Genomic DNA, 12,660 nt, shown 5'->3' with positions numbered 1-12,660 from the left:
AAAGGAGACATATGTACAATACCTTCAACAATAAAGAATTTAAATAGCCCTAGCTGGTTTGGCTCATGGATAGAGCGTCAGCCTGTGGAATAAATGGTCCCGGGTTTGATTCCAGTCATGGGTGCATGCCAGGGTTGCTGGCTCGATCCATGGTGGGGGACATGCAGGAGACAGCTGATCAATGATTCTCTCTCATCATTGATGTTTCTATCTCTCTCCCTCTCCCTTCGTCTCTGAAATCAATAAAAATATATTTAAGCCCTAACCGGTTTGGCTCAGTGGATAGAGTGTCAGCCTGCGGACTCAAGGGTCCCAGGTTCAATTCCTATATATATATATTTAAAAAATAACTTAAAATTAAATAACATTTTAAAAGCCCTAGCCAGTTTGCTCAATGGTTAGAGTGTCCGCCTACAGACTGAAGGGTCTCGGGTTGGATTTCACTCAAGGGCACATGCCTCAGTTGCAGGCTCCATTCCTGGTCCAGGTCGGGGCACATGAAAGAGGCAACCAATTGATGTGCTTCTCACATCAATGTTTCTCTTTGTCCCTCCCCTTCCCTTCTAATCTTTCTAAAAATCAAGGGAAACAATATCCTCGGGTGAGGATTAACAAAACATAATAAATGTTTAGGGGCCGAGCCCAGGAATAAAATCTGGGGTTTTTCCACCCAGTCTGAGTGGGTCAGTGGTTGAGCATCGGCCCATGAACAAGGAAGTCATGTTTCAATTCCACTTGGGGCACATGCCTAGGTTTCAGACTCGATCCCCAGTAGGGGGCATGCAGGAGGCAGCTGATCAATGTTTTACTCTTACATCAGGGTTTCTCTCTCTCTCTCTCTCCCCCTCTCCCCTACTCTCTATGAAATCAATAACAACATATTAAAAAAGAAAGAAATAAACAAACAGAAAAAAAAACTCTCTCTCTCTCTCCCCCTCTCCCCTACTCTCTATGAAATCAATAACAACATATTAAAAAAGAAAGAAAAAAACAAACAGAAAAAAAACACAAAATCTGGGATTCTTCCAAGACTGTTTCTCCTGCACCACAAAGGCATAGCTTTTGTGTGACACAGCAATAGGCTCAATTTTCTTGCCAATATCATGTTCCTTTATCTTTTGCAATATATGAATAAAATCAGCCTGCTCTTGGAAGCCTATTAATTCTTAAGAAATAAACCAAGGGAAAAGGGCAGCAAACCAATTCAAGCAAAGCGTTGGCATTTGTGGTTCTATAATTTTTTTAAAAAGTAATTGTGAGGAGAGTGATAGCTCAAAAAACGGAAATGACTGGAGTGACCTCCATATGGTTAGTTATTATTTAATCTTCTCAACATAACTCTGCCTCCCAGCCCCTGCCCCCTCACTGCTCCTCTTCTGCAAATGAGTGCTTTATATTGTGGAGGCCACTGAGTCCAAAGAATATAATAGCTTTCTTCATTTTCTTCTAATTTTTATAACTCCTATAAAGTTCAAGCTTAGGACTACACCTAACAACTGGAAAAACTGAGACATGCCAAAGTCTCTTAAATTTCAGCAACATGTCAGTTCATGTGAGAAACACTCCTTTAATGTTTAAGGACAATTTATTTTGTATATTTGCATCTACTATTTGAAGTCTTTAACTTAATGTAAGTATTAGCTATGCATCATTAAAAGTGGCCAGTAATGGGCACAATAGCATGAGATATATTTTAAGTTGTTTTCAAAGAAAAAAACTCTCGTCACTTATCAAATAATGCTAACGCTGATTGCTAAGCCTTCCTAATGACACGTACTTCTTGGAAAGAACACCACCATCCAAACCAATCTGATTCCAAAATATATTTGTAGAGATAAGAAATAAAGCTTGAATGTTAACTTTGAATTTATATTATACTAATTTTATTCATCAGACATAAATCACTAATTAAAAAGGAGCTACTTACACAACCAGGTGAAACTGAATGAGCAAAAGAAAACTGTTCATAAATGGATAATATGCTAGTTAGTCTTCTCTGCTTTAATTAACTTAAAGGAATCATTAGCTAAATCAACTATGTAAACTCTATAATTTCACAGTATTTGAGAACATGGAAAAACACTTGTTTATCTAGGGTATTTTAAAACTTTCTTATAATCAGTTGGATAAACTGGTTTTTCCAGACCCCATAAAACCAAACTGTAACACATATTGTGTTCAAGTACTACAAATATTGAATTAGTGAGCTTTAATTAGATAAGACACTACTATATTCTACTAGTATTTACTAAGTCAGATATGGAATTAAGAGGTCTACTTTAATTTTAAAGTACGATCTTAACCATTTATGATATGCTGTGTTCAAAATCCTTTATTTTATTTTTCAATTTTCTAGATGGACATTTAATAGAACACAACACTGACTTTGCTGTTGGATTATACTACTATCCTTTATCTGAACTGCACAGAATTAGTCAACAGATCAAATAATTAGGAAATTGTACAATTGGAGGTAGCTGCTTCAGAAATCCTTTGTAAAAAGAGTAAGTACATCAATTCCTTAAACTATGTCAAATTCTCACTAACCTAAATTCTGACAATCTGTCAAATTCATAAACAACAGATTGCAGTTAAAAACATGTAACTTATTGCAAATACATTCTCCTTAACAGCTTTTATTTTTACCTCCTGCCCTCAAATACAGTTCATGGTTCTGGCTAACCCTCTTCTCTTCCTCGTATTCTCATTTTTATCTTATTTCACGCCCCATTAGAGTGAGCCCATTGTATTTTGGTTTCTTTTCTTCCTACTCATTGTTCAGATCAGCATTTTAATCATCTCTTAAAGCAATGCTGTTCAAAGAAAACAGGCTATAGGAAGCTAAATAAAATTCCCCAAGTTCAATGCTTTTCAGAGTAAGATCATTTTTCTTGACCTATCTATTACAAATCCATGCAAAGCACACACCACACCTGGTAAACAGCTACAGAAAATTGGAAGCTTTAAAAATAATGCCGTTAAAAACACTCCATTACACACCTTCTCTGTGAGGCCCTTTGTTTCCACTGAAAACCATACTGGAATCCTCGCATGAAAGAAGTTGCCTTCTGGCTGTCAACTGCTAGACAGCCAGTAACGGAGGGATCCAGATGTCTGCAGTGGTTAGAACAAACGCTCAGTGGTGGGTGCTGATTCCGCTCTCCCTCCACGGCTGCTCACAAAGGCAGCAGAGCGAGGCGCACATAGCAACAGCACTCACCGCTGATTGGACGCGGGGCGTGCTCGGCCCGCTCGCCGGGGCCACTACGGCTTCCTGTCTACTTGGCAGCGCTACGCTGTTGTCTCTGCTCCTCTCACCAACTCGGCTGTGGGGAGGCAACTTGCAAGCCAGGCGAGCAGAGCGGCAATGACGTGGGGGGGGTTCTAGCACGAGCCCCTACAGTGTGCGCCTCTGGGTGCTTCTACAGAGAGACATGTGGAAGGCAAACCTTGCAGTCCGTGTTGCACAGAAAACTGAGGACAAAGCGGATGGTGGGGGGAATAGATTTATTACTTCGAGTTTCAAGTAAATCAGGTTCCACCAAGTGAAACCCCCTTGAAACCACGGAGACACAAACATTTACAATGAAGAGAAAGCATCAACCTCCGTCTACCTAGGACTAGGAACTGCTTTCCCATAAACTTCACAGTTCTTAGAAAAGCACACCCAGTCAATTAAAATGGATGAGGGCCCGAAACAGCCCCCCTTCAAATGCATGCAGTGCCTTTTACGCGGGCGAGGGAATCTGAGGTTAACAGATTGGTTAGAAAAATATTGAAAAAGGAAAAATAATCAGTTACTCGGTAAACTCTGGCAACAATAAAAGATTTAACTAGATATTGGCTTTAAAACATCTCTTCTTGGTAGTGAAGACCCAATGCAATGTACAGATGATGTATTGTCTAATTGTACCCCCGAAACCAATGTGGCCCCAATAAATTCAATAAAAAGATAACACTGAAAAAAAATAGAAAAAATAAATTAACAAAACATCTCTTCTTACATAAAACACCAATGACATTTAGCCTGAATTCATTTATTTTTCTCTATCATGAAAGTATCTGGAAATATAAAGGCATAGGAGGTTTTTTTTTTTTTTTTTCAGGTTTCAAGTACTGAGCTTCAGTCTCCTAGAGTCTGCACTATCTCTACAAGCTTTAACAACAAAATCCCTCCCCAACTTACAAAGATGTCTGGGGGAATTATTGCAGGTAGTAGGAGATAAGCAGATATGAAGGATCAGGAGGAAAAACAAAACCACCTCATTTAGGAAACACTTCCCCGGAACATCACATAAACTAGGATAGTGTTTTTCAAACTTTTAAAGCAATGGGACCCTTTTTACTTGCATGCTTCCAATAAAGTGCGTTATTAGTGGCGGCCTGAGGACTTTTATGCAGGCAGGTTTGTGGGAGTAGGCAGAGGCTGCAGCAGAAGCGAACTGCTATTACTCAGATCTTTGTTTATCTGGAGTGTCTTGGGGGTAGGGAGCACAGGCTGATGGAAACGTTGGCTCCATTAAGTACCCCACGAGCACCACGCGGCTATTTTTAAATGGGAGGCCACAAACAACACTGCAGTTGCCTGTGAGCCCCAGAATCCGCAAGATTCCTACCCCTACAAAAGCTTCTAGGATCCCTGGAGTTCTGGAGTGATTTTCAACCAGCATGCCACAAGAATTTTAAAACATGCAATACCTGACTATTTAGTCAGGGACACTGACCTCTTTTTCCCTTAGTTTGTCAAATAAAAAATGCCCCCGACAACAACGAACGTCTTACAAAAACCCTGACTTTAATTTACATTATACCCAAGTTAAGCATTCCATATTAAGGTGTCCTATCTAAGTGTATCTCAATAAGTTCAAGTAATTCTGCCAATTAGTCAAAGATAAATATATGGGTGTAATAATATTTTCATGTTTAAAGCACTGATAAACAGGTTCATTGCTAGTTAAAGAGGAAAGAATGCTAAATTAAAAATTCTAATTTTGAATGTTTTAAACATAGAGCATTGTAATAAGATCTGGGGTAAAAGATTAATCCTGTTAGCAAGGGTCTAAGAATCCAGTTGGAAAAATGGACTTTTCTTCATATAGAAAAATTTCAACAACCAATCAAGGCCAAATATACTAAATGTTAAATGAACAGGGTAGTGTTTAGAGGAAGGGGTCATTACCCAGAGATGGAGGTCATTGGGAGAGGCTTTACTGAAGCCTTAAAACAGGGTAGCCCTCAGAAAGAGAAGGTTCAAAAGTATCTTCTGGGAGATGAGAAGCATTATTAGCCAATATAAAGAGGTTAGAGGTGTATATTGGGCTTGCTGATTGTATCTTCAAATTATAAGTGAATTATATGCAAAACTAGAGGCTTGGTGCATGAAATTTATTCACAGGGTGGGGGAGGGGAGGTGGGTCCCTTAGCCTGGCCTGCAACCTCAGAGGATGTCCGACTGTTTGTTTGTGGGAAGCGACCCGCGGGGTGCTTGCCAGCTGGCCCCACCACCTTGAAATCACACAAGACCCAGACCTGGCTGGCCCCACCCCCGTCAAGCCCCGCCAGTTGGGGGACACAGCCTCACACCCCCCAGCCTCGCCAAGCACCCAGCCCCACCCACCTGCGCCTGCCACGCATGCAGCCTCCTGCTGATCGGTCGTTACAGCGTTAGCGTGTCATGACCATCTGCATATTAGCCTTTAATTATATAGAATACTATTTGATTTGGTTTTGCAACTATAGGAGGTAAATAGAACAAGCATCATTATTCACAGTGTTCGAATAAGAAAATCAGCTCTAAAGGTCTGTTTACTTACAAAATACAACTAGAAGACAAAAGAAATAAAATTTTTGGATGAATAACTTTATAATTCAAATTAACCTCTTCCTATATCTTTCAAAAAAGGAATAATATATAATCTCTAAATTGTTTTGGAATATTTCAAGTTATAATTCATAAACTTTTAAATTAAAGGCTAATGAAATCATATATCTACAATCGAAAACTATTGGTTAACAGCATATACAAAGAGAATTTCCAGAAAAAATATTAAATTTCGTCAGAAACATAATTATAAGTGAATAACATGCACTCCAAGAGACATGCCATCTTTAAAAGTAAAACCTAACCAAGAGGTTTAGTTAGTGAAATGCTTGCAATGTGCTGCCAGTTTTCCAATAAATTTCAAAATGACACTTTATGTAATCCTGAAAAATGCTTGCTTTCCCCCTGTTTGTTCATCTTGGTACATGCAAAGTTGTAAATGAATGTGCTATGACATATCGGCACATTATCTACTTTGTAGATCTCAAGGGCCTACAAGTTAGGAATCTGAATAATATGAAATTCTATACTAAATACTAGTCCCAGATTCTTATTTCTCCACCCCCAGCCATGAAAGACCCCCATACATTCCCTGTACCCCACCTAAAATGGTCATAACTGTGTTCTCCAAACAACCAGCTCAAGAAATATAAATTACTCATATTATCGTAATGTAATGGAATAAATAGGAAAGCAGATCTTTTATGAGTTTTTTTAAACTACATATTTCAAATACAAAATGGAATAATTTAAAATATCAGTTGTTTCATGTCATGTATGCTCTCTTTTAGAGACAAGTAATTGAAAACTATCTACTTTTAAGATATTTTAGAGATAATCATTCTAGATTAGATACTTTCTAAACAAAAATGAATATTGCCATAAAAAAAAAGACCATCAAAGGTAATGATTAAATAACTATTGTATGTGTAAGGCCTATTGGCCAGGTATGGTGCTAATCTCTCTACTACCCATTCTCTGACCCTGTGGTAGCTACTACTGTCTTATTCCTTGCCCAAGTAACCAGAACTAAGTGGGCAAATCCAGGATTCAAATGTAGGTCTTCCAAAATCTAATGTGCATGCTCTTAACCACTACTATCCTTTCCTAACAATTTCTTTCTTATATATGTTTCCATAAGGCAAATGTGGCCTCACACAAAAATAAAGTTTAAATGTAGAAATCTCAAGTCAACATTTCCCAATTATTACTTATTCAATAACCAACACTACAGCCCATTACACCTCAAAACTGTCATATAATACTACAGGAAAACGGGACTGCTGAATAGGGGAGCCAGACTGTAGCTGTACTGTGATCACTACATGACACAATAAAAGATTCAGTCTGTAAAACTTCAGTATTTTATGCTCAGAGATCACATACCTAATCCAGACAAGGTTAAGGGAGTAGAAAGGGGCACTAGACTAAGAACCACAGATCTGGGTTCTAATCTAAACTCTATCTCTCATCAGCCTGTGATCTTAAGCACTTCTCTGAAATTGCTCAAATTTTACGTCAGTATTTTTTTGTTTTTTGCCTGCAATGTTGATATGTTGTAATAAGATAGGATAAAGTTATTTGAAAACAGCAAAGTGCTATACCAATAGGATTATTGTCATCCCTGGTGGTCTTCTAGGGGATAGAAATATAAACATGTGTGTACAAAATACAACTCATTACTGGAAATGATCCCTTCAAGTAGTAGGTCATAATGGAGAAGATAGTCTAGGGCTCAAGTTCTTTCCACTTAACAAGCTGTGCTATCAAATTATTTAACCAAAGCCCTCGCCTGATAGCTCAGTTGGTTAGAGCATCATCCTGATACACCAAGGTTTTGGGTTTGATCCTTGGTCAGGGCATATACAAGAATCAACCAATGAATACATAAATAAGTGGGAACAACAAATCTCTCTCTCTCCCCCCTGCCTTCTTCTGTCTCTAAAAATCAATCAATAAAAAATTATTTAACCTCTCTGAATCTATTTCTTCATCTATAAAGTGGGAATAATGATTTCTCTAAGAGGTATAAACCATCTAGCTGAGTACTTGGCTCTCAAGCAATTTGGGTTTCCTCTTTTCCTATGCAAACAACAGGTCTACAGGATGTTAATAAATGTGACTGTGCATGTGTGTACACACACACGTAGTATTCACACCCACTCCAACAAATAAAGGGCAATACATTAGCAGTACCCCATATTAACAACAATGGGGATGAAATTTAAATCTTGACTACCAAAGAAAGATGTTTATGACACTGATATTTTTAAAGCTTCTTAAATATGTCACATTTAACAACACATTTTACAGCTGAATAGCTAATTTGCAAGAAAGACTAAACAACAGCTAAAATTTAACATTGTTACCAATTTTGGAAATTAGGGAAATTTATTGTTTTTCTCATTAAATCACTTTTTAAAAAAATTACTTTATTTTTTAAAAAAATCACTTTTTATTCAAAAATAAAATGTTATGGCATTAGGTCAGTATTGGGATAAATTAAGCCATAATAAAGTACATTAATTTCCACTCCCATGGAGATTCCTAGCAATCATTATTGCTGAAATTGCTCAGTGATTTGTATTCATTATGGCATGGCACAAATAAACCAAGTGGCCAAACAGAGTCCAAGAATATTGTATTTCTAAGAGCTAAAACACTTCTTCATTTTTAAATATTAAAAAGTACCTAAGAGTCTTAATTGGGGTTCTCATCTTTCAAAAGATTTGGGTTATAATGACCTAGATTAGTTCCAGGAGCAGAGCCCTGTTTACAAAATCTAAGATCTTGGAGAGAAGAAAATGTTCTAGCCTGTTTTTTTGGCATCGTTCATACTACATTGTTTAAAATGAGCTAGAACAGGGGTTATTTATAATCTAAGCTACTGGACAAACACTTTGTCTAATAATATCTTGTACACACACAAGTCAAGACCAGGTATAAGAATTCACTTCTAATTGCCTACATACTCAGTCTTTATAAATTAATATCACCACTATTACATAAAATGTATGCCAAGATGCACATGGGTTTCCCTTTACCTATACCCATACTCATTTAAAGACATGTTCTGGGATATTGTTAATCTCCTGCTGGTAAAAAATGGTATGTTTGATTGACTCATAATCTAGAACCAATCATGAATATTTTTATTTTGATTTAAAAAAATGTTTTACTGAAAGTATTCCCATGGAGATAATGTATATTACATTTACCTGTACATTAGACCATTGTAAGTTTGTGAAATAAGATTTTTTAGAGCCCTGACCAGTTGCTCAATGGTTAGACTCGCAGTGGTTCTCAACCTGTGGGTCACGACCCCTTTGGCGGTAGAACGACCCTTTCACAGGGGTCACTTAAGACCATCCTGCATATCAGATATTTACATTATGATTCATAACAGTAGCAATATTGCAGTTATGAAGTAGCAACAAAAATAATTTTATGGTTGGGTCACAACATGAGGAACTGTATTTAAGGGGCCAGAAGGTTGAGAACCACTGGGTCAGAGTGTCAACCTGGGGACTGAAAAGTCACAGATTCGATTCCTGGTCAAGGGCATGTACCTCAGTTGTGGGTTCAATCCCGTGCCCTGGTCAGGGCACATGCAGAAGTCAACTAAAGTGCAGGAGGCAACTAATTGATGTGTCCCTCTCATGTCGATGTATCTCTCTCTTCCTCCCCGCTTCCCTCCCTTTCACTCTGTCTTAAAATCAATGGAATAAATATCCTTGGGTGAGAATTTTTTTTAAAAAAAGAAAAGAATATTTTGTAGATGAAGAGCTTAAGGCAGCTGGTGGGTTTACCTGTCAATTCCAAGTCTTGTGTCATTTTTTTGCCACAACTACCTATTACTGATAGATCTCATAACCTCTACAAATTATGCCAATAGTCATTCATACACATGACAAATTCGGCATTTTAAATCTTGGAGAATTTTAGCAGAAATCTGAAAAAGTAAACCCGTTGTGTAGAGTTAAGTAAACCTCATGTAGCTTTAAGAAAGACTCAATTAGCCTGGCTGGCGTCGCTCAGTGGCTGAGTGGCAACCTATGAACCAGGAGGTCTCAGTTCAATTCCTGGTCAGGGCACATGCCCAGGTTGCAGGAGGCAGACAGTCAATGATTCTCTCTCATCATTAATGTTTCTCTCTCCCTCCCTCTCCCTTCCTCTCTGAATAAAAAAAGAAAAAGAAAAAAAAAGACTCAATCATTAAGTCCCTGAAATTTTAATACTCTGCATAATTGCTTGCATTTTTAAAATTTGCTAATCTCAGACTATTTCATATAGTCTTATTTCTAAATGATATGACTAAACTCTTCTGGCTACCTCTAACACCTAAAACTCCAACATACCTACCTACAACTGAATTAGTTTCCCTCTGAAGAAGATTCAATATTATTTCACACCCCATCCTCTAAGCCAGTGGTCGGCAAACTGCGGATCGCGAGCCACATGCGGCTCTTTGGCCCCTTGAGTGTGGCTCTTCTACAAAATACCACGTGCGGGTGCGCATGTACAGTGCGATTGAAACTTCGTGGCCCAGGCGCAGAACTCGCGAGCCGCAGTTTGGAGACCACTGCTAAGCTAACAAACTTTGGAGAGAGAAAAATAGCCACTGGTTATGTGTTTATTAAGTGCCTGGCATGACTACTTTACTCAGGTTATGTCATTATAAAAAAAACACTATAAAATAAATGGCATTATTATCTCAATTTTAACCGGTGAGGAAATGAAGCCCAGAGAAGTTAGGTATGCAGAGGTGACAAAACCAGGACTTAAACCCAGGTTTTTCTAGTTTTAAATACTAAAATAATCTGTAGGATTAAATGTGCTATGAAATTAACTTAGTGTTGGGACTATTATTTCTTTTAAATAAAATAGGAAAAAGACATGCCACCATTGCATGAGAAAATTGAGTTAAGGCTATTATTTTGGGAGAGAGAGAGTGCTGTAATGGGGCAGCAACATCAATTTTTTTGTAATTGTGGGCAGTCAAAACATAATTTTTTAAATCCTTCCCCAAGGATATGTTTTTCGTTGATTCTAGAGAAAGAGGAAGGGAGAAAAAGAGAAGGGGGGGGGGACATCAACGTGAGAGAGAAACATTGATTAGCCACCTCCTGCGTGCCCCCTACTGGGGATGGAGCCTTGACCAGGAATCGAACCCGAGACCCTTTGGTGCTCGGGACGACACTCTAACCACCTGCGCCACAACTGCCAGGGTGGCAGGCAAAGAAATGTACAGCCACTACTCCATGTGATACTGTCTCTACTACCACCATCCTCTACAATGTCCCCCAAGAGGTATTTGTTCTACTTTATCACATTCAACCAACATGGGCTTTGGCAGCATATATTCAAGGTTGGTATTTTTATTTTATTAAATAGAGTTTGATAAAGAAGTAGTTGCTAGACATTTGCAACCAGAATTCACACACCTCACAGGCTGCCATAACTGAGTTCTACAAACCTTTCTTAACGACACTTCCAGGGTCACAGATGTGTGGATTCCAAAGGAATGTACCCATTGAGTAGACCTTTTTGAGTAGAGGGAGACAGGAGTTTTCTTTTTCCTCATACAAATGCTACAGCCAACCCATCAAAGCTCTCCGTTTTTAACACAATTTCAGTTTATACAATCATTTCACCCAGCAGGTCAGTGGAAAGTACTTGTGATTTGAATGTCTCAAGTAGTTTCTGACCTTTTAGACCAGGAAGGTTTCAGCTGCATTGCCTAGAGGGGAAAATCGAGAAAGCCTCAGGAAGGGAGCACCTCATTTGAAACCTGCACTGACTGAGAATAAATTTCCATTCCTCCTTCTCAAAACAGAACGAACACACACACACACACACACACACACACACACACACACACACACACACCTCAACCCAAACATGTGTGAGACCACCACAAATAGAAGAGTGGAATGTAGGAGTTCTGCAAGTCTGCGCAGGCCCCCTGATACTCTTTTCCTCTTGGGTTACTTCCCCTACCCCCACCTGTGCCTCTTCCAAACAGCACATGGAAACTTCCAGTCCTGATCTGTCTGTTGACTCTGGAAAAAAAAGTCAGGAAAGACTGTATTTGGCTACAAGTGCCAGAGGCCAGAGGCTGTGTTAGTCCTCACTCATCATTTTATTTCCAGCACGTCCTAGACATTAACTGGAGAACAATGTTAAAATATAACCACCCAGCCTTTGTTTCTTTCAAGTTTCTGGAGGAAGGCTGGATGACCATTATGTCGTTTTTGCTGCCAGAACCTACAGGTAATGTGCTCTGTGCTCTTGCTAGAGGTAAAGTAGTACAGAAAATATTCAACCGGCCTACAGGAAATTTGAATTTTATTTCTGTAATTGGACAGATTCCGTCTTTTCTCTGGGCTTTATGTTTTCTCAACTGTAAAAATGAAAGAGACAACCTCTGAGGACCTTTCCTACTCTGATTTCTAGCAATTGCATGATTTTGAGAGACGTTTCAGAATAATAAAAGCATTTTCATATCTTGAGCTCTTCAGGATGGAATTTAATCTGTACCACCATGTAACCTAGGATTTTTTTTTTTTTCATTGCTAGCCATTCAGAATCCCCTGGCAGGTACCTGAACTCTGCAAGATAAGCTGCAAGAAAAAGCACAGGCTAGGGTTGTTATATGCTGAACTAATAATATGCCCCCAGAACCAGTATTCAATCAACACATAATTACAAAGATTTGAATACACTTCCTCAAAGACACAGGCATGTTCCTTATCCTAACTTCTGAATAGCGAGTATACCGACTTAAAAAGAATACACATTCAGGGGTGTGGCTAAACGCTCAAAAAGACTAACTTCCT

The 12,660-nt window shown here is 38.6% G+C and overlaps 1 protein-coding gene across 11 annotated transcripts in view; it reads right to left on the bottom strand.

Annotated features, from left to right (window-relative positions):
* The window catches only part of FAM214A (family with sequence similarity 214 member A), an 86,662-nt gene that overhangs the window by 47,104 nt on the left and 26,898 nt on the right, over positions 1 to 12,660 (bottom strand). The window contains exon 1 of one of the 11 annotated variants that reach the window (XM_006755981.2): positions 3,001 to 3,181. The exons of the other annotated variants lie outside the window; for them this stretch is intronic. Coding sequence (XP_006756044.1) covers positions 3,001 to 3,037 — 37 coding nt within the window. The 5' untranslated portion in view covers positions 3,038 to 3,181. Of the gene's footprint in view, positions 1 to 3,000; positions 3,182 to 12,660 lie in introns of those variants that run through there. 11 annotated transcript variants of the gene reach the window in all.

This window comes from Myotis davidii, unplaced genomic scaffold (genome assembly GCF_000327345.1).
Source record: "Myotis davidii unplaced genomic scaffold, ASM32734v1 scaffold132, whole genome shotgun sequence".
Taxonomy (NCBI): domain Eukaryota; kingdom Metazoa; phylum Chordata; class Mammalia; order Chiroptera; family Vespertilionidae; genus Myotis; species Myotis davidii.
The sequence above is the reverse complement of the archived record's forward strand: the minus strand, read 5'-3'. Positions and strand labels throughout refer to the sequence as shown.